The following is a 20037-nucleotide window of genomic DNA, read 5'->3' as shown; positions in this document are numbered from 1 at the left end:
ATAATCAAACAAAATACAAAATATACAGATCTTAGACTACTTGCAATTACTGACAGCTAGTATCTAAGACTTTGATATCAATATGTTCATATCCAACATCCAATGGATTTAGTGTAAAGAGGTCACAAACATGACCTTCTGAAGTCCACGAGCAGCGGTTTATTCCCGGTGATATTAAAAATAACACTGACGTATGTCTGGATTTAAAGTGCGTCCAAGATCGACTTGCACAAGGAAGATGACAGTGTACTATGTCATAACGTACACTATAATTATCGAGTTTTACATCTGACTCATACCAGGCAGGTACTAAGATCAGTGGACATTAAGTTAATTATAAATTATAAAAAGGGAGAAGGTTTGGTACCATTAAAACGTTTAATCCCATTGCAAATGTTTGCACCTGTCCTAAGTCAGGAATCTGATGTACAGTAGTTGTGGTTTGTTTATGTAATTTATACGTGTTTATTTTTTCTCGTTTTGTATATAGATTAGACCGTTGGTTTTCTCCCGTTTGATTGGTTTTTCACTAGTAATTTTTGGGCCTTTATAGCTTTTTGTTCGGTGTGAGGCCAAGGCTCCGTGTTGAAGGCCGTACATTGACTTATAATAAGTTTACTTTTATAATTTGTTATTTGGATGGAGAGTTGTCTCATTGGGACTCACACCACATCTTCCTATATCTGTTAACAAAACAGAATTTTTGAAAGACTGAGGCTTTTCTACCTCAAGAATATATTACTTTAACTGTATTTTGGCAAAACTTTTAGGAATTTGTCGTCCTCAATGCTCTTCAACTTCGTACTTTGTCTGACCTTTTTAAAAACATTGTTTGATTAGAGCGTCACTGATGAGTCTTTTGTAGACGAAACGCTCGTCTGGCGTAAATATAAAACTTGTTATGTGCAATTCTGGTACGTGAATTTTATTTTTGCGTCTCAAGTGTGATGACCCTGATTATATTGATCCTCTTATATACATATATTTCAATGTATATGTCAAGGTAGCTTATTGTTGCAAGTGTACAATGGATTGTTGTCTCAACAATAATCCTCTTCCCATTACTATGAATAAATTTGGTTGAAAAAGTGTCCTTTCATTCTCAAATTTACTGTTTATATCCTGTTCACTTTGGTATTTAAAAAAACCCACTCATTTTGAATTGAGTTTAAGTGCAAATATAAATGTTACTTTTTTGGTTTCAAATTAAATAAAGTTAAAAGATATTATCTTATAGCTGTGACCAATTATTTAATTAATTGATATATATGTTTATCGAATCACACCACACGGACTGCGTGTATTTGATTGGATAATCCATTGTAATAAGACTTTATTACGGAATGTCTATTGGCTATTTGGTAGGTCTATGACGACTCTCAAAAGTTAAGACGATTGAAATTTCGTCGAAAGCAACAGACCTATGTGATGTGTTCAATGATACATAAAATACGTACACTTTCCATTTGACAAACTTCTTTTTGTCAAATTTTGTTACATTCTAAATTGAACAAAAAGACGCAAAATGTCCAAAGATAAGTTTGACACTGTAAAAGGTCATATGACGTTACACTGGAATGTACATTTAATCATTCGTGGATTTTTTTACTAAACACAATGTGATTGTTGATCATACGATAATTTTTTTTTAATAACTTGTAAGGACGGAATATTGTTTGATATCCTGTTGTTAATTAAGTCTGGTGGGAGAAGGGGATCGGGTCACCATACCATAATATTTCTATCTTAAATGTCATACTGTTCCTCTGGTATCTTTCGCTCATCTTATATAGCAGATGTAGAATTTCGATAATTTACCCAAGAGGGCGCCATTGCGAATAATTTGTCGATGCCACTGCTGGTGGAGATTTATTTCCCCGAGGGTATCACAAGCCCAGAAGTCAGCACTGTTTGTACTGACATGAATTATCATTGATATTGTTATATTTATAAATTAACTGTTTACAAAATTTTGATTTTTTTTAAATACTAGTAACGCTTTTCTACCTCAGGCATAGATTACCTTAGCTGTATTTGGCAAAACTTTAAGGAATTTTAGTCTTTATGCTCTTCAACTTCGTACTTAATGGGCCTTTTAACTTTTTTTGGATTCGAGCGTCACTGATGGGTCTTTTGTAGACGAAACGTGGGTCTGGCGTATATATAAAATTTAGTCCTGGTATCTATGATGAGTTTATTTGTATATTTGTACTTCCCTTGTGGCTTCATAACAACGTTTTTAATATTACCAAATAAGACAATTATGTTTGCATTTACAGATGAGTAAGCGGTCTGTAAACGTTAACTTGACAATCAGATACCAGAGTGTGTATTATTATCAAATTATAATAACAGGATGATTTTATAACCATTATTAGACGATTTTCATCTTTTAAGGTATTATTAAATAAAATCGTGATGCTACGTTAATCTGAAACATGACAGCAAAAGCATGGTTGAATAAAATCAACTTGCAAATCGTGACAAATACTTGGATTGTTACCTATTTTACTCTATGAGTAAAGATATTTGTTAATATCATTTTGAAAAAACATATAAACTACACCAGTTTAACAGAATGAATTTAAATGTGCATAGAAATAAAGAAAATGGACATTGTCTACCCGTCAGCATAATTTGTTTTTGATATATTGTTGATAAAAAAATATAAAACAACACGTTTAATAATTTATTGCGTCCGAAGCGCTTTTCTGGATTTACCTTCATCAGGAACGCTCAAAGCCAAACATTTGAAATCCGAAGATGTATAAGTACCAAAAATCGTTGAAGAGCTATATGTTAAAAATACCTAAAATAAATAGCCAAATTCATCTAAAGCCAACTTTGCCTGAGGGAGTTGAAACCTTAGTTTCATAATAATTTCAAAATTTATAAACGGACAATTTTAGTAAAGTTTGTTTAATCATGTCAGTACCGAAGCACTGACTACTGAGCTGATGATACCCTCGGGGACTGATAGTCCACCAGCAGAGGTATCGACCCAGTGATGTAAAAATATAAAACAACACGTTTAATAATTTATTGCGTCCGAAGCGCTTTTCTGGATTTACCTTCATCAGGAACGCTCTAAGCCAAACATTTGAAATCCGAAGATGTATAAGTACCAAAAATCGTTGAAGAGCTATATGTTAAAAATACCTAAAATAAATAGCCAAATTCATCTAAAGCCAACTTTGCCTGAGGGAGTTGAAACCTTAGTTTCATAATAATTTCAAAATTTATAAACGGACAATTTTAGTAAAGTTTGTTTAATCATGTCAGTACCGAAGCACTGACTACTGAGCTGATGATACCCTCGGGGACTGATAGTCCACCAGCAGAGATAAAGTGTTATACAAATAATTTAATATGAAATAAACGAAGTGAGCTCTACATTCTGTTTGCATCTAAACTTTGAACAAATGTTATAAATAAAATGGCATGAATATTTTAAGGTCAATTTGACTATTAAATTGATAAATCAAATTATATCATTTATGTCAAAATAATTGTGAGATACATATATATATTTATGATAGTTAAGTCTGAAAACAATTTCTGCTATATAATACGACAATAATAGTTCTAACTCGTTTTGTCATTCATTTCCATATCAAAAGCTGTCAGCCAGGAAACATCACCACTCCAAGTTAGATACACATATATTATCAACAAACGGAATAATGTGGATTAATTTGGTTTGCCTTTTATCAATAGGAGCATTCTGTTCAGGTATGACGCTTATCAATATTACTCTCTAGAGCACTTTATATAACAATATGATAAACAGTGCAGCTCTTTCACTATAAAATATTTATCATTTTAGATATAATTTGTTGAAAAATATCATTTGTTTTTTCTTGTTTGAAAATTTCCTAACTGTCAACTTTCTATTTTTCTACCGATGTAAGAATACTTTTTCTCGAATGTTTGTGATGCAATTTAACTACAATAGAAGGCAAATAATAAGACAAGAAGAATATAACGAATCAAGACACAATTATTATCAGCTAAGATTATGATTACACATTTGTTAATATTAGATGAAATAAGACAAACCACGCATATAAACATCAGTTGAAAAAAGAAACTGTTATTTGTCGTTCTCTTCCTGTTAATTGATTCTGTTAAGATTTTGTGATTGTAAAGCTACAAAAGAACCCTAAGCATAGCCGCTGTCAGTAATGAATTATCTCTAGGCGATGATTCAGTTTATTTCTAAATTTTTGTTTTTGTTTTTAATGCACGAAGTACATCGTAATTGCCACTGGACATTTAATTATAAATACATAATAGAATAGTTTGAGAATAGTTAACTAAATATTGTAAAGATGCTCTTTTTACTTCCGTCTTGAAGTTAACACCAAAACTGAAAACAAACTGAAGTACTGCATTGTTCTCATGTTATTGCCTATATAGCTTAATAAAGGCAACAGTAGTATACCGCTGTTCAAAACTCATAAATCCATGGACAAAAAACAAAATCGGGATAACAAACTAAAACCGAGGGAAACGCATTAAATATAAGAGGAGAACAACGACATAACACTAAAATGTAACACATATAGACAAAATCCCACGAGAATAACAAATATAACATATATATATATAACATCAAAACCAAATACATGAATTTGGGATAGACAAGTACCTTTTCACAAATATCATCACAGCAGGTGCTTGTTAATCTCCAACTGTATAAGGACATGGTAATTGTTTTACAAAAAGGGAATTTTGCACGTCGACTATACCAAACAGGGCACATAAATAAGATAGTAATTTGCACATATTCGGACAAATGCTACACCAGTCTGATATCTAGAGAAATAGAGGCATCCATAGTACGAAGACTCGTCTAACACTGTGTGATAAACATTTAATGTTTCTGTCCTTTCCATTCACAGGAACGCCGTTAGATGACAAAATAGGTATGTTTTTTTGTCAATATACATTGCTTACTATATTGCACAATATTATCAACGATCATGCATGTTTACTACAATATTATGAAATCATCGCATGCATATATATGTATACTTTTATAAACTATAGTGCTTTTAACCAACAAAAAAAAAATGGTACAGAGGGTTGGTTCAGTATTTTGGGAAAAAGTAAATTTCAATTATATATGTAACAAACAACATTGTCTTTTAGCATAGCACTGTCAAATTAGCAATTGTATTCTCATTCTCATAAAAAGTAAAATAAAAAGAATACTGACCTCCAAGCAAAACTACAAACGAAAAATCCAATGTTAAACAAAATAAGTATTAACTAATTAACATACATTCTTCTGTTTGTTTAAAACTTTCACATCAGCATACAATTAATTATAAATTTGATACATATATTTTTAAAACAACGTGATAATTTTACTGGTCAGGTCTGGAATTAGCATGATAGCAAATATAATGCAAAGGGGCACTTATAACATTGTCGACATAACACAATAGGTCCGTTTACAGGTTACGGGACTCCATCAGATTTTCTCGCTTGATTTGTATACAAATGTTTCAAAGTTAATTCACAAGTTAAATGCACCTCTTTTTTTTTTTAGTTAAGTCAATGTTTTCATGTTTTTTACTTACATTAACAAAAGAGTGTTCATGCTGAAAGGTCTCGTTTTACCAACCATTGATTTTATGTTGATAGTTTTAAATGTAAAGCTTATCTACACCTAAACTTAACATGATCCAAGAAAATCAGGTAAAGGTAGGTCAGATAAACCAAACCAAAAATACCTGTACACCTTACAAACCTTACATACACCAAATATGTTTTAAATATATAGATAATCTACTACTCTCGTAAGAAAAATAAAATAAGCAGGAAAACTTCAAATTTTTAAATGAACAATGAAAAATGACACCAAATTTTATAGAACCTTGCCAGACATACATGTACACCTTACATTCAGTACATTTTAAAATATAGTTGACCTATTGCATATAGTATCTAAGAAATAAAACAAACTAAACCAGGAAAACTTAAGATTGACAAATTAATATGAACGATATAAATGAGATTACGGTCGGTGATTATTGCCAGATAGACATTTAAACCTTCCAAATATTCCATACACAAAATACAATATAATATTCTTATGTCCTTGTCGACACCACTCAATTGAGCCATTGCAATTGAGCTTTAACCTTACAAAATAAATGTATCTTTAAGTTGTATAATCTTAATCATGTCTGTTATTGTCTGTCTTTATAAGCTAATATAAGGTACACCCATATGTTTGTATAACTTCTCTCTCTATATATATTGTAGTCTGGTACATATATTAAATCATCTTTTTATGTATATTTTTATACACTAGAATGTGCCGTTGCTGTATAATCAGAGGGCATATTTAGATAATTGAAAAGATTTCAAAAATTTTGCACGAATTAATTTTTCAAGATGATGATGAATTGTCTGTGCTTTAATTTGCTCCGTCAACAAACAGAAAATATTTATGTATCGAAATAATTCTTCTTTCAATAATTTCTTAAAGCTGAAATCTGTTTTTTCTTTCTTCATAAAGTGGTCTTATCTGGCCTACTCCTTTTATTTCAGCGATAACTTTGGATGGTACTACACATATCAACCTTCATGAACCTATTAACTTAGTATGCAATGTAACAGGTATTACTGAAGGACAGATAGACTGGTTCTTTAATGGTCACATGATACGTGAACGAGATCCAAGGTGGAAGTCACGAGTACACATAAACGAGTATGTTACTGACGTACCTGTCAGAATGATTGCTAGTGAATTGACAATAAACTATAGTGTGTTAGAAGATCAAGGCCTCTATGTTTGCCGCGGTTTCGCAGTGAACCAGTTTTACGCCACATATTTGCCTATATCGATTATACCAAGTGAGTAATGTAATAAAATTAACGGTATCAATTTTCTTGCACCAGATGCGCATTTCGACAATACATGTCTCTTCAGTGATGCTCGTGGCCAAACTATTTTAAATCCAAAGCTTATATGAAAGATGAAGAGCTATAATCCAAAAGGTCTAAAAAGTATAGCCAAATCCGTGAAAGGAATCAGAGCTTTGCATGAGGGAGATACATTCCTTAATTTATAATAGTTTCTATCATTTTGTAACAGCAAATTTTAATAACACATAAAATGTAAGTAACGTGTCAATTCTACAGTTCCGTTTTGAACTTAAAGTAATCAGTAGTTGAATGAACATATCATAAGAATTAACATAGTACAATTACAATGTTGTGTAATTATAATATGCATAAAAATAATTGAAATACAAGTTTAGGTTTTGATGAATTGTCTGTCTGTGATCAAGAGCAATGCATCAATTGTTTCAACACCATATATAAAGTATAAAAACAATTTTACAGGTTGGATACAAGTCACATCACCTTTTAGAATTTTATAATAATTTGTCAAAATGAAGTTTAATCATGCTTTTTTTGTTTTGTTTAGCTATTATAAAATTCTTAAGATAAGAACTAGAATAAATATGGGGTCACCATAACAAATTTACCTTCATATGCTACTTAAAAGATACCAGGGTCAAAGTTACGATTAATTTCTTTTTTTCTGTTGACATTTCTATTCTTTTAATAGACACACCAAATATTTGTATTACAACAGATAAACACCAGCGGATTTTTGTAAAAACTTTACGAAAATCATCCTGACATTAAATTTGCTCTTAATATGTACAATAATTCTTGGGAAAAATAAATTTCAAACAAGAGTGTCAAGACTTAAGGGAAAAAAACCCGTAATTTTTTTTACAGTATGTTTATCAAATTTAAAAGAAATTCATGTTGGCTTTTTCATTGAAATTGAAAAATAAATGTCATGCGTAATCAAATCTAATGCCATTGTCAACCAGAGGAATCCCTGCACTCGTTTTCAAGTTGAACCAGTTAAAAGCATAACAAAACAGTCGAAACATGCATCTTTTCCCGATATGAGACAGTTTGGCGTCGCAAAAATAACATTTTACGTTAGCAACGTTATCACCTCCCCTGTAACTGTATCGTTTGCCATTTAATGTAACGAAATTGAAAAAGTTTGGAAGGAAAATAGCGAAGCAATCAATGGCAAGTTACCTATTGCGTCAAATCTCTTGTAACTCTAAATAAAATTGAGGATGAAAATGGGGAATGTGTCAAAGAGACAACAACCCTACCATAGAGCAGACAACAGCAGAAGGTCACCAACAGGTCTTCAATGCAACGAGAAATTTTCGCACCCGGAGGCGTTCTTCAGCTGGCCCCTAAACAAATATATACTGGTTCAGTGATAATGAACACCATACTTAACTCCAAATTGTACACAAGAAACTAAAAATTAAAATAATACAAGACTAACAAAGGTCAGAGGCTCCTGACTCGGGACAGGCTAAAAAATGCGGCGGGGTTAAACGTATTTGTGAGGTCTCAAACCTCCCCTATACCTCTAGCCAATGCAGAAAAGTAAACGCATAACAATACGCACATTAAAATTCAGTTCAAGAGAAGTCCGAGTCTGATGTCAGAAGATGTAACCAAAGAAAATAAACAAAATGACAATAATACATAAATAACACCAGACTACTAGCAGTTAAATGACATGCCAGCTCCGGACTTCAATTAAACTGATTGAAAAATTATGTCTTCATCATATGAGTATTAGGCACATTCCTCCCCGTGTGTATCTATGTTAACTTACAATTTAAAATGTTTACAAAAGGCAAACAATATACTACTCTTGAAAATCATAAATGTGTGTTACAAAATGAACCCGGGGAAAACACACCAACTATAAACATTGCACTAGACCTTAATCTGTTTATTTAGATTACTTTGTCAGACCAAACAACTTTCCTTTATTTCATGAATTTATGAACACATTATCAGAATTATATTTCTACAATATATAATTATATATTCACAAAAAGGCATGCAGAATTTAAAATTGCCAACCATGTCCTTGATGTGTTCAATAGTTGCTGCCATAACCTCTTAAACTTGTATGTACATGTTGGTTTAAGTTTGCATACTTGATAATGACAGAGAATACAATACTGCCGTTACTTCAATATAAAACATAGTATTAGATATCAATGCATTAATGGATGAAAGAGGCCGTCAGATATCAAAGCTACATTTTAAATTATAAATCGAAAGAAAAAACCACTGATAACGCCATGACTGAAATAGATCATAGGACAACCAACAGTTTACAAAATCCAACATTAAAAGCTAAAAACTAAACAGCACGAACCCCACCGTTTCCCTTGGATCATCCCATATAAAAACATGAATGGATGATATTATATCAAAACATGAATGGATGATCCCATATCAAAACATGAATGAATGATCTCGTATCAAACATATAAACGGATGATCTCATATCAAAACATGAATGAATGATCTCATATCAAACATATAAATGAATGATCTCATATCAAAACATGAATGAATGATCTCATATCAAACATATAAATGGATGATCTCATATCAAAACATGAATGAATGATCTCATATCAAACATATAAATGGATGATATCATATCAAAACATGAATGAATGATCTCATATCAAAACATGAATGAATGATCTCATATCAAACATATAAATGAATGATCTCGTATCAAACATATGAATGAATGATCTCATATCAAACATATAAATGAATGATCTCGTATCAAACATATGAATGAATGATCTCATATCAAAACATGAATGAATGATCTCATATCAAACATATGAATGGATGATCTCATATCAAAACATGAATTTCTTTTTTTCCCATGCAATCCAGTAACTCATTAGGCGAAGCATTTTTGTAAGACAGGAATATGACAGTTATTATTTATTCCGTTTTGATGTGTTTTGTCATTTGAATTTTGCCATGATTAGGGACTTTCCGATTTGATTTTTAGTTCAGTGCTTTTGTGATTTTACTTTTATGTTTATGCTTTAGGACTTCTTTAGAACTAAATATAAGAGAAGTTAAGGAATAAAAAAAAACTTCTAATGTTCAATTATTGTGATTAAAACCTGAAACCTCAACCATTAGGTAGGGGAATAGAGATATTATCAATTTTCTAGGTTTTAAAGATAGGTATTTAAACTAAATTTTATCTTCTGGTAGTTTTCGGGCCCTTAGAGCTTGCTGCTTGATGTGATCCATTAGTCCGTGTTGAATGCCGTAGTTTGATCTATAAATGTTAACTTTAAATACATAGTGACTTGGAAGGAGGGTTGTTTCATTGGCATTCCTACAACATATATTTAATAGGTTATTTATGTCATCCAATTATCAATTTACTATGATTAGCTCGTACAGTTTTTTTTATGTCTTTAAGGTCATGTTGCAGATGAAAAAGAAGGGGCTGTTGAATCTGTCCCTACAAGCAGCCCAGATCAATCATCAACGGAAGATGTACAGATCAATGATGTACATTTAAAGACTGAAAAGTATATATCTACACGTATTAATTTAGAATAAATGGCAATATATAGTAACCTACCGGGTATTGTCAATGTAGCATTCGGTCCCAGTAATTAAAAATCTTAAATTGTGTATGGATGGATATAACAAACGTAATAAAATTTAAAAATAAAAAAGCAATGCAAGAGGTTGTTTAATTTGCTATTTGCCTTTTGTGCTTCTTTGTTAATCTTTATTATTGTGATTGAGTTACTTGTCATTCTGTCATTATTGTTTGTAATATTCTCGTATTATTGTCTTTCATTTTGGTACTATTGTAAAACTTGTTTGTTGATTGTCTTTAATTTTTGCTATGTGCTTTGCATTTTTTATTCCTTTTTATTTTTCTTTGTTACATATATGACATGGCTCAGTACTTATACATCCCGCCATTGTGTTATTGTAAATTTGTGTATGCTTGTCTTTCATGTTTTTTTGTTTTTGTAATGATTGAGATTGTAACACATTGTTGACTGCTGACTTTTTGACTTTTTGACATTTTACCTATTATGTCTGTTTTGTTCACGCCTCGTTGTCAATATAATTGAATTTGATGCAACTTTCATAAAAGTGAGAGGTTTATATAGCTTTAACACCAGCTGGTGCAATCCTCTATTTTCTACATCAGAAAATGCCTTTACCAAGCAAGGAATTTGAAAGTTGTTATCCATTCGTTTGATGTGTTTGAGATTTTGATGCTACCCTTTTATTAGTTTTTTCCGTTATAAATTGTTTTCGGAGTTCAGTATTTTTTTCTACCGGTCGAAAATTCCTTGTACATTCCTGTACCAGAACAAAATTTGTACTTGATCTGTAACCTGTCATGTATTAAATATCTAATCTATATCCTAAAGCATGCTGAAAAGAGTACTGAAAACAGATTATTTGTGTTAATTTTCCTAGTCAAAGGACCTTAACGCTACGAGAAAAATAATCATCATACTGAAACCAAATTGCAGTTGATCTGTAACTTGTCATGGTTGCACTATATATACCAAATATCATTGGGGACTTATATATCGTTTTACAAATTAAAAATTTAATTTGTATTTTAAGACAATGTATTGGTTCTTCTTCAATAAATTATTTTGGTAAAAACAAACCTGACAAACAATTTGAAATGAATGACATAAATATTCAGATGTTAATGTCTTTTTCTAAATGCAAAGAATAAAACTCTACATCAACATATTTTTAACCTCACACACACATTTATATATGATGAGTTATAATAATATACAGTCAACATATTTTGACTACTCAAATAGAATGATTTCAATATACATTTCTATACCTTCAGATGCAAGACTGCTACGACGAAAATTAAACCAGAAGACATGACTAGAATGCAATACGAGGTTCTGATTGAACAAAAGAACAAGCTTATTCAACAAACTAAGTACTTCAAACTAATGAATCAGAAGTTGAAATTACGTCTTAGCATTAAAGACTGAATGAACTATTTAATTATTTTGATTAAATATACCGTTTGGTTTTAATCGAAGATTTGTTGTCATCTGTTCACAAATTTCACACTGGTTTGACGCATAGTATTGTTTTATCCATGTTGTCAATGTTGTAGCCATCACGACCTAAAGATCAATTGAAAAGATGTAGATGTGGTATGAGTGCCTATGTAGTTGAATAAACTATTAAGGGTTGCAGTTTGGCCTTGTCTTACACAGAACATGAAGATATTAAAATTGTTTATTGATAAAAAAGGATCCCTTTAACTTTAATTTATACATGATATGTTTAAAATTGGTGTTTTTCTTGACGTTTAAGTACTTTTACATGTTTAAAAAGCCTGAATATGGCCCAAATTTATCATTGCTTAATAACTTTTGGCTGATTTTCATGATTTTGAATGCTATGTTTGTACTGTGTAGCAAAAAACCTGCATATATCTTTAATTTTTGTCTATAAAGGTTCTTGTAATGCAGTTTCTTACACCATTTCCATCTTCCTTGCCATTGTGTTATCCATGATTTATCTCCTCGTCTTTTCCACCATCCAAAAGCTTGTTTTTTCAGTGTGAACCATCTTTCTTGACTCCTGTCAGATGGTCTGCAGTATGGCGTGATTAAATATAGTTTACAGTCGTAACCACTGTCACCAAGAAAATAAAACATTTGTAAAACGTTGCTTGTGTTACTGTTCCTTAAGATATAACTACACATGACTTAGCTACAGGGACATTACAATTGCAAATAACATAGACAAATTATGTAATTATACCCCCGCTTTGACAAAGGGTGTATACTGTTTTACCTCTGTCTGTCTATCCATTCATCCGTCAGTCCGTCTACAATAGCAGAGGGCATTATGTTTTCTGGTCAGTTCATTCGTTCGTTCGTTCGTCCTGAACAAGATTTATGTTTTTATCAAGGCAGTTTTTGTTTGAAATTTTTTCGCAGAAAGCGAGCTTTGGATAAAGATCTGGCGAGACGGGGTTCTCTTGACTGAAACGCTATAAAATATCTGGATGCTTCATTATCAGTTCATTGATGCATTGTGTTACGAATTTTCAATACCTTGAATATCAGCACCTCGTATCTCTTTTTTTTTCGTTTTTTGTATATGCTTTAGTAAAACGATGTTTGGTGTATGAAATAATTGAAGGTGTGTATGTCTGTCTTGTAATAATTTATCTCGCTTTGACCTTGACAACTGCACATTGATAATTAAGATATTAATTCAATGGATTTGATTGTGGTATAAACTTTTGTTTTATACTTTTAATGTAAATGCATTTATGAACATTAGCACAGGAACCAATTTGTGTGTGTATATATACATGTTTAAAATTGGTTATTGCTGCAACCTTTACGGAGACTAACCCAAATGATATAATTATATTGAAGCCTACCCCGGGTTCCTTACAGTATTACTTACACTTGACCGCTTTTTGGTCTTCTTTTTTAGTGCGACTATTTTTTTCTCTCCCCTTGTCTCCTTAAACTAATCAGCATACATAGTCACCTCATCTATAAACTCTGGAACTCTCTCTGTCAAAAAGTTATTCCCTCTTTATTACATTTACATACAAGTAAAAACTGATTTTTCAACATAAGATCATAAAGTACATCAAATGTCTTTAAGATATTAGCCATTTCGATTCATTTACCTAAATAACTTTCAAAACGAACGGAAAAACAGCTGAAATATTCCACAAGAATCTAAAACCACCTTCGGTCATGTTAAACCTTTGTAATAAATATGTAGAACATCATAAATAAAAGCAACGTTAGTTTACCGCTGTTCAAAAGTCATCAATCGATTGAGAGAAAACAAATCCGGGTTACAAACTAAAACCGAGGGACAACGATTGACCTAAGGAAGACAAGCATACACATTTAATGTATTACTTTTCAGAATTGCACTCACACGAGTGGTCCATATTGATTTGTCCCATTTTTACAAAAACGCATATCTTTCATAACAAAGCGATTATGAATCCATATCATCAGTACCTTCCTCAAGAGGAGTTTATTTTATGCACCTTTTAGGGGTAAACCTAACCTTGTTCATTTCTTCCTTTTGTTTCCAATCTATGAGTGTTATCTAGCCTTTTGAGTTCACAACATTGCTCTCAGATTATTCTCATATTCCCATTCTTTTTTTTCTTTTTTTTTCATATTCCCATTCTTCTTTCACTTTCTCTTTCTTCAACATGTGCAATACGTAAATAGGTTGCATTTCTCTTAATATTAACAATGCAGTTTGTAATAGGAACTACGGCTAAAACTTTACTACTTTTGTACTAAGTAACTACGGCTAAAATTTTACTACGTTTGTACTAAGTTTTGAAAAAAAAATATTTCCCAGAATGGATAGTTCATATGCACTACTATTTTTGTTCAACGGTCAAAATATAGGGCTGTGCAGCATATTTTCAACGAACTTCTAGGAGTTTAAAAACTTACACTAAAATTCGGAACTACCCCTACTTATTAATGTAATGTTTAGCAGTTTATCATTCCAACATTCAAGATTATATGAGGTATCATATCCTGCCTCTGTCTCCAGTCCACATCTTACTGTAGGCCTATTATCAATGAAAGTTCACAATTTATGCCTCTAATGATCAGTTTAATTTTTTTTCTGACATAGTATTATCTCTAACCATATATCTAACTGAAGTTAGCTAATATATGAATTAGAGGTCTTTAAACAAAGCCCTATTTGCAAAAGTTACATGTATTAAGATACTAGTCTGATGTGTGAGTTCACTAAAAGTTTATAGAAATGACTGCTCACATCTGATGTTTGCATAATTTCCAAGCACAGTTATTGTTTTTTCTAAAGAAAAGACTTTTAAATAACTAATATCTTGGCACTTACAAGTTAAAATATGAAAATTCTTATCTTTCGTACCATGAAAAACACAATAAGGACTCGGCTAGTGTCCAGTTTGATGGTAATTTATGTTACTGTTAATAGTTATCAAAGGTACCAGGATTATAATTAAGTACGCCAGACACGCGTTTCGTCTTCATAAGACTCATCAGTGACGCTCATATCAAAATATTTATAAAGCCAAAAAAGTACAAAGTTGAAGAGCATTGAGGATCCAAAATGTCAAAAACGACTAAGGTTATCTTTGCCCGGGATAAAAAAAATCCTTAGTATATCGAAAAATCAAAGTTTTGTCTTTTCTGTTCCAAGACAACAACAAGGATGTTTTTTTCATTCAATAGGACATCGGATGGTAACCAGAGCTGCATTGATTAAAAATTAAAAAAAGCAAAATGAACTTTTGAAATGCGGTTTTTATACTAACAAACTTTAAACAGTATAAACAAATATATAAACCAAAATGTGTTACTTTATTTCGTTCTTTTGAAACAAATACAATTTTTGTAAACTGATGAATACTACAACACGGTCCGTATAGTGACCGGTTGAAACCGTGTTTTTTATTTTTGAATCCGTCCACCGTTGTTTTAACGTAGAACTTGTTTTTAGTAATATAACATGCGATCAAACTTTATGCCAAAGTGCTATGCATGATACATTGTTGGTTAGGGGCAAACTAAATTGTTCTCTCTGTATTGAAGTCCCATTGGTCGACATTTGCAGTTTCCTCTATTTGGTTGGACAGTTGACTCTTTTACACATATTCCCATTTCCCTTCTATTTTATTATTAACAACTGTTTATCTTATATAGATTACTATATTGCTGGATACAGAAACTACGCACAATATTTCCTTGGATGTCACTTAAAGGAAAAGGTGCAGTAAGACACCTTTTTGGCCCCAAAATATAGCAGTGTTATGTAAAACTTTATCATTTTATTGGAAAGTATAATACTTCTGCTACATAAAAATGGGCGGTTTTTGAATTGATGATAATACATAACATATATAATGGTCGAGAATGAACACGGATGCAGTCACTTTCATTTTTGACATAAACCACCTGAAAAGTGCTATAATATGGCATATTTGATATATTTTTCATAATTGAGCTTGGGTTTGAGCATCTTAATTGACTAAATTAGTTCAAATCTTTCACATAAATCCATTCTAATCGCCTTTCATTAAATGAACCTGAAATTTGAGTCCAAAATCGGCCCTTACCGGACCACCTCCTTTCAGTGTTATATATATACCGTTTACCTTCGCTACAACATTTAAAACATCTGGGTATTTAAAAAAAAAAAAAATGCCCGTTTTTTTTAAGAAGTTGTGACTATGAAAGAAGGCATGATTGTCCATATAATTTATCATTGCTTATAAACTGTAATTCAGAAAATACAACCTTATATATTTCCAAGGAGTCGCAAACAATATCACTATGCTGATAAAATTTACCACTTTTAATTTATTTTTATACTGTTCTGTTCTGAACACAAATTGCCATACCATTGCAGTATAAAGATAATCCAGAAACTTTGTATCCTTTATACAATGGTCTTTTAAAACAAGAAATGGGACTCATAACTCGATATCATGTCATGCTACTTCTGTGTATATAATGTATATGTATACTATTTTATCACCCCTAGATTTTTGGTGGGGTTCGTGTTGTTTATTCTTTAGTTTTCTATGTTGTGTCATGTATGCTGTTGTTTGTTTGTCTTTTTCATTTTTAGCCATGGCGTTGTTAGTTTGTTTTAGATTTATTAGTTTGACTGTCCCTTTGGTATCTTTCGTCCCTCTTTTATGACAAAAACATCAATAGAAAGTGGCGCAACTGTGAGTTTTCAAAATAGATAGGGATAAGACAACAAACAGACTGCAGTGAAAAATCATAGAAATACAATATCAATCCACATATAAGATTACCTTAGCTGTATTTGGCAACACTTTTAGGAATTTTTAATCTCAATGCTCTTCAACTTCGTACTTTATTTGGCATTTTAAACTTGTTTGGATTCGAGCGTCACTGATGAGTCTTTGTAGACAAAACGCGCGTCTGGCGCATATTTAAAATTTAGTCCTGGTATCTTTGATGAGTTTATTTATATACTACTTAACTAGGACAGGGCCCAGCCTCACTCCCCCAAAGAAAGAAAAAGCAAATACTTACATATTCGTGTCGCTTCTTTACTTTTTACCAAGTGTACAATATTAAAAAAAAAGATGTAGTATGATTGCCAATGAGACAACTGTCCACAAGATACAAAAATGACACAGACATTAACAACAATAGGTAACCGAAAGGCCTTCAACAATGAGCAAATCCCATACCGCATAGTCAGCTATAAAAGGCCCCGATAAGACGATGTAAAACAATTCAAACAAGAAAACTAACGGCCTTATTTATATAAAAAAAAAATGAACGAAAAACAAATATGTAACACATAAACAAACGACAACCACTAAATTACAGGCTCCTGACTTGGGACAGGCACATACTTAAATAATGTGGCGGGGTTAAACAAGTTAGCGTGATCCCAACCCTCGCTTAACCTTGGACAGATGTATAACAGTACAACATAAGAACGAACTATCAAAATCAGTTGAAAAAAGGCTCATCAGATGGACAAAAATAAAAGTAAAAGTCCATTTGCCATTTCCCGTAATTGACCCTGTAATTAGAGACCTTTTTTTCGTTATCTTCCCTATGAGGGATATTAATTTTTTATTGACTATGGAGAGCTAGCAGAAAGAGCAAATTTGCATGTGGATAATGCGAGTAATCTTTAAGGTTTTGAAATCTTTTAACTACATGAATTTTTTGGTTAAGCTGAATACTTACGACATCAGAAATTATTTTTCATGAAAAATAAGTTAAACCGCTGATACATCATTTTCAATTCATCATACTTTGCATTGGCAAAAGCTAATATTGTCCGGTAGAACCAGTCTAAGATTGACAAAGGGAAGTCATTTGTTAACAAAGTGTGAAATAAAAGAATCAAATCGATAATTGGCAAATGGACTATTGATGATGGAAATGAAGCACTGATGGCAATGTGTTGATCGGTGACCAGGTATGACATATGGACTATTGATGATGGAAATGAAGCGCTGATGGCAATGTGTTGATCGGTGACCAGGTATGACATATGGACTATTGATGATGGAAATGAAGCACTGATGGCAATGTGTTCATCGGTGACCAGGTATGACATATGGACTATTGATGATGGAAATGAAGCGCTGATGGCAATGTGTTGATCGGTGACCAGGTATGACATATGGACTATTGATGATGGAAATGAAGCACTGATGGCAATGTGTTCATCGGTGACCAGGTATGACATATGGACTATTGATGATGGAAATGAAGCGCTGATGGCAATGTGTTGATCGGTGACCAGGTATGACATATGGACTATTGATGATGGAAATGAAGCACTGATGGCAATGTGTTGATCGGTGACCAGGTATGACATATGGACTATTGATGATGGAAATGAAGCGATGATGGCAATGTGTTGATCGGTGACCAGGTATGACATATGGACTATTGATGATGGAAATGAAGCGCTGATGGCAATGTGTTGATCGGGGACCAGGTATGACATATGGACTATTGATGATGGAAATGAAGCGCTGATGGCAATGTGTTGATCGGTGACCAGGTATGACATATGTTTGATTAGTTTCATAAAAGAGACATTTGATAATTGATCTTGTTGTTTTTTTAATTTCTAGATCAATAAAAGAAATAGATTACAACCAATACAAAAAATAAATGAAACATCAACAATGCCCATACAAATAAAAAGACAACTAGATATTGTCATTCGTCTCAATCCTTTGTAAAAAAAAACAATGTGAAAACTGTTCATTAAAGGGCAACAACTCCTATAAGAAGCTTCAAGGAAAAAGGAAAATAACAAAAATACCGAACCTCAAGAAACATTCATAACTAAAGGCAAAATAAAAACTAAAACACATCAAACTAATGGCCAAAACGACATTTTCCACTTCGAAAACGGATTTCCTTATGTAGAGAGATTTTATTTTTTGTTTGTTTGTGAAGAAAATAGTTTTTAAAACATTTTTCACATTGCAGAGGAAGATCCGATAAGTTTAAGATTTTCAAATAACTGTAGATTGGTTGTTTCTACATTGAAAATAAGATTCCTATTTTTCTTTTAAAAGAATATATACATTAAAAAATAAAAATAAATTATTTAGTCGAATTAGTCTAACGGGAAATTAAATTCATTGATTTTGGCTCTGACACAAACATTTCACATAGTACAAGACGGAACAATTACATCATCAAATAGAATATCCCGTTTTGAAATAATTCAGAAACGAAATTTTCTGGGATTCTAAGTATTTTTCAAAACAACTTTAGAAAGATATGAAAACAATAAAATCTAAAGTATGCAAGTGCTTGTTATCTTTTCTCTATTGTTCTTTCACAAAAAAAAATATTGCTTCGTGAAAATCTATAATAATTTATATGATGATCTTTTATGCTCCAAGCTGTACTAAAATAGTCAAATAAAAGGGAATATCTTTACATGCATTTTCAAAACATATACCCGAATCAACGAAATGAATTAAAACAAAGCAGTATCAAATTTAGTTTGAAAAAAAAAAAAAAAAAGAAGCAAAAACATTTAGGTGTATCTTAACTTTTTGCAAGATTTATATCAGAAACCAAGGTTTGAACTCCCTCGTGCTAGGTTGACCTTATGTAAATTTGGCTTTACTGTTATGTTCTTTGATTTCATATAGTTCTTCAACTGGTGAATATACATTCATGGCTTAAAAATATTCGGCTTTGAGTGTTCCTGATGACAGATGCGGACGGATGAAATTTATAAAAAAAAAAATTCTTATATTGAAGGATGACTATCTACATTTAAAGTTGTCTTTCTACATTACACATTTGTTCATGTAAAATTATCATGAATGTCATACACAAATTTAAACCAAGACAAGATAGGTACATTTGTACTAGTTTGTCTGACATTTTTAGATTAGGGATCGCAACAATGAGAATTGTATGTTCTTTAGTATGAAAAATTTAAAGAATACCCCTATCAGTATTATTCTGAAATGACATTACGGTATTACGACGTTGTAATTTTTATCTTTTTGAAAATGAACCAGACTCTTAACCAAGATATCATACGAGATTCAAAGGTACATATTCTGTAGCCGTA

General features: G+C 31.8%; 1 protein-coding gene across 2 annotated transcripts in view; it reads left to right on the top strand.

The window, feature by feature from the left end:
- Positions 1–20037, top strand: part of LOC139528816 (fucolectin-like) — a 62804-nt gene that overhangs the window by 10509 nt on the left and 32258 nt on the right. Inside the window, exons 4-8 of one of the 2 annotated variants that reach the window (XM_071325023.1) lie at positions 3621–3732; positions 4905–4928; positions 6565–6870; positions 10331–10442; positions 11756–11954. In XM_071325023.1, the coding sequence (XP_071181124.1) occupies positions 3621–3732; positions 4905–4928; positions 6565–6870; positions 10331–10442; positions 11756–11909 (708 nt within the window). In that variant the 3' untranslated portion in view covers positions 11910–11954. Of the gene's footprint in view, positions 1–3620; positions 3733–4904; positions 4929–6564; positions 6871–10330; positions 10443–11755; positions 11955–20037 lie in introns of those variants that run through there. The other variant, XM_071325025.1, reaches the window with a different exon arrangement.

This window comes from Mytilus edulis, chromosome 6 (assembly GCF_963676685.1).
Source record: "Mytilus edulis chromosome 6, xbMytEdul2.2, whole genome shotgun sequence".
Lineage (NCBI taxonomy): Eukaryota > Metazoa > Mollusca > Bivalvia > Mytilida > Mytilidae > Mytilus > Mytilus edulis.
This window is presented reverse-complemented; position numbering and strand designations above follow the sequence as displayed.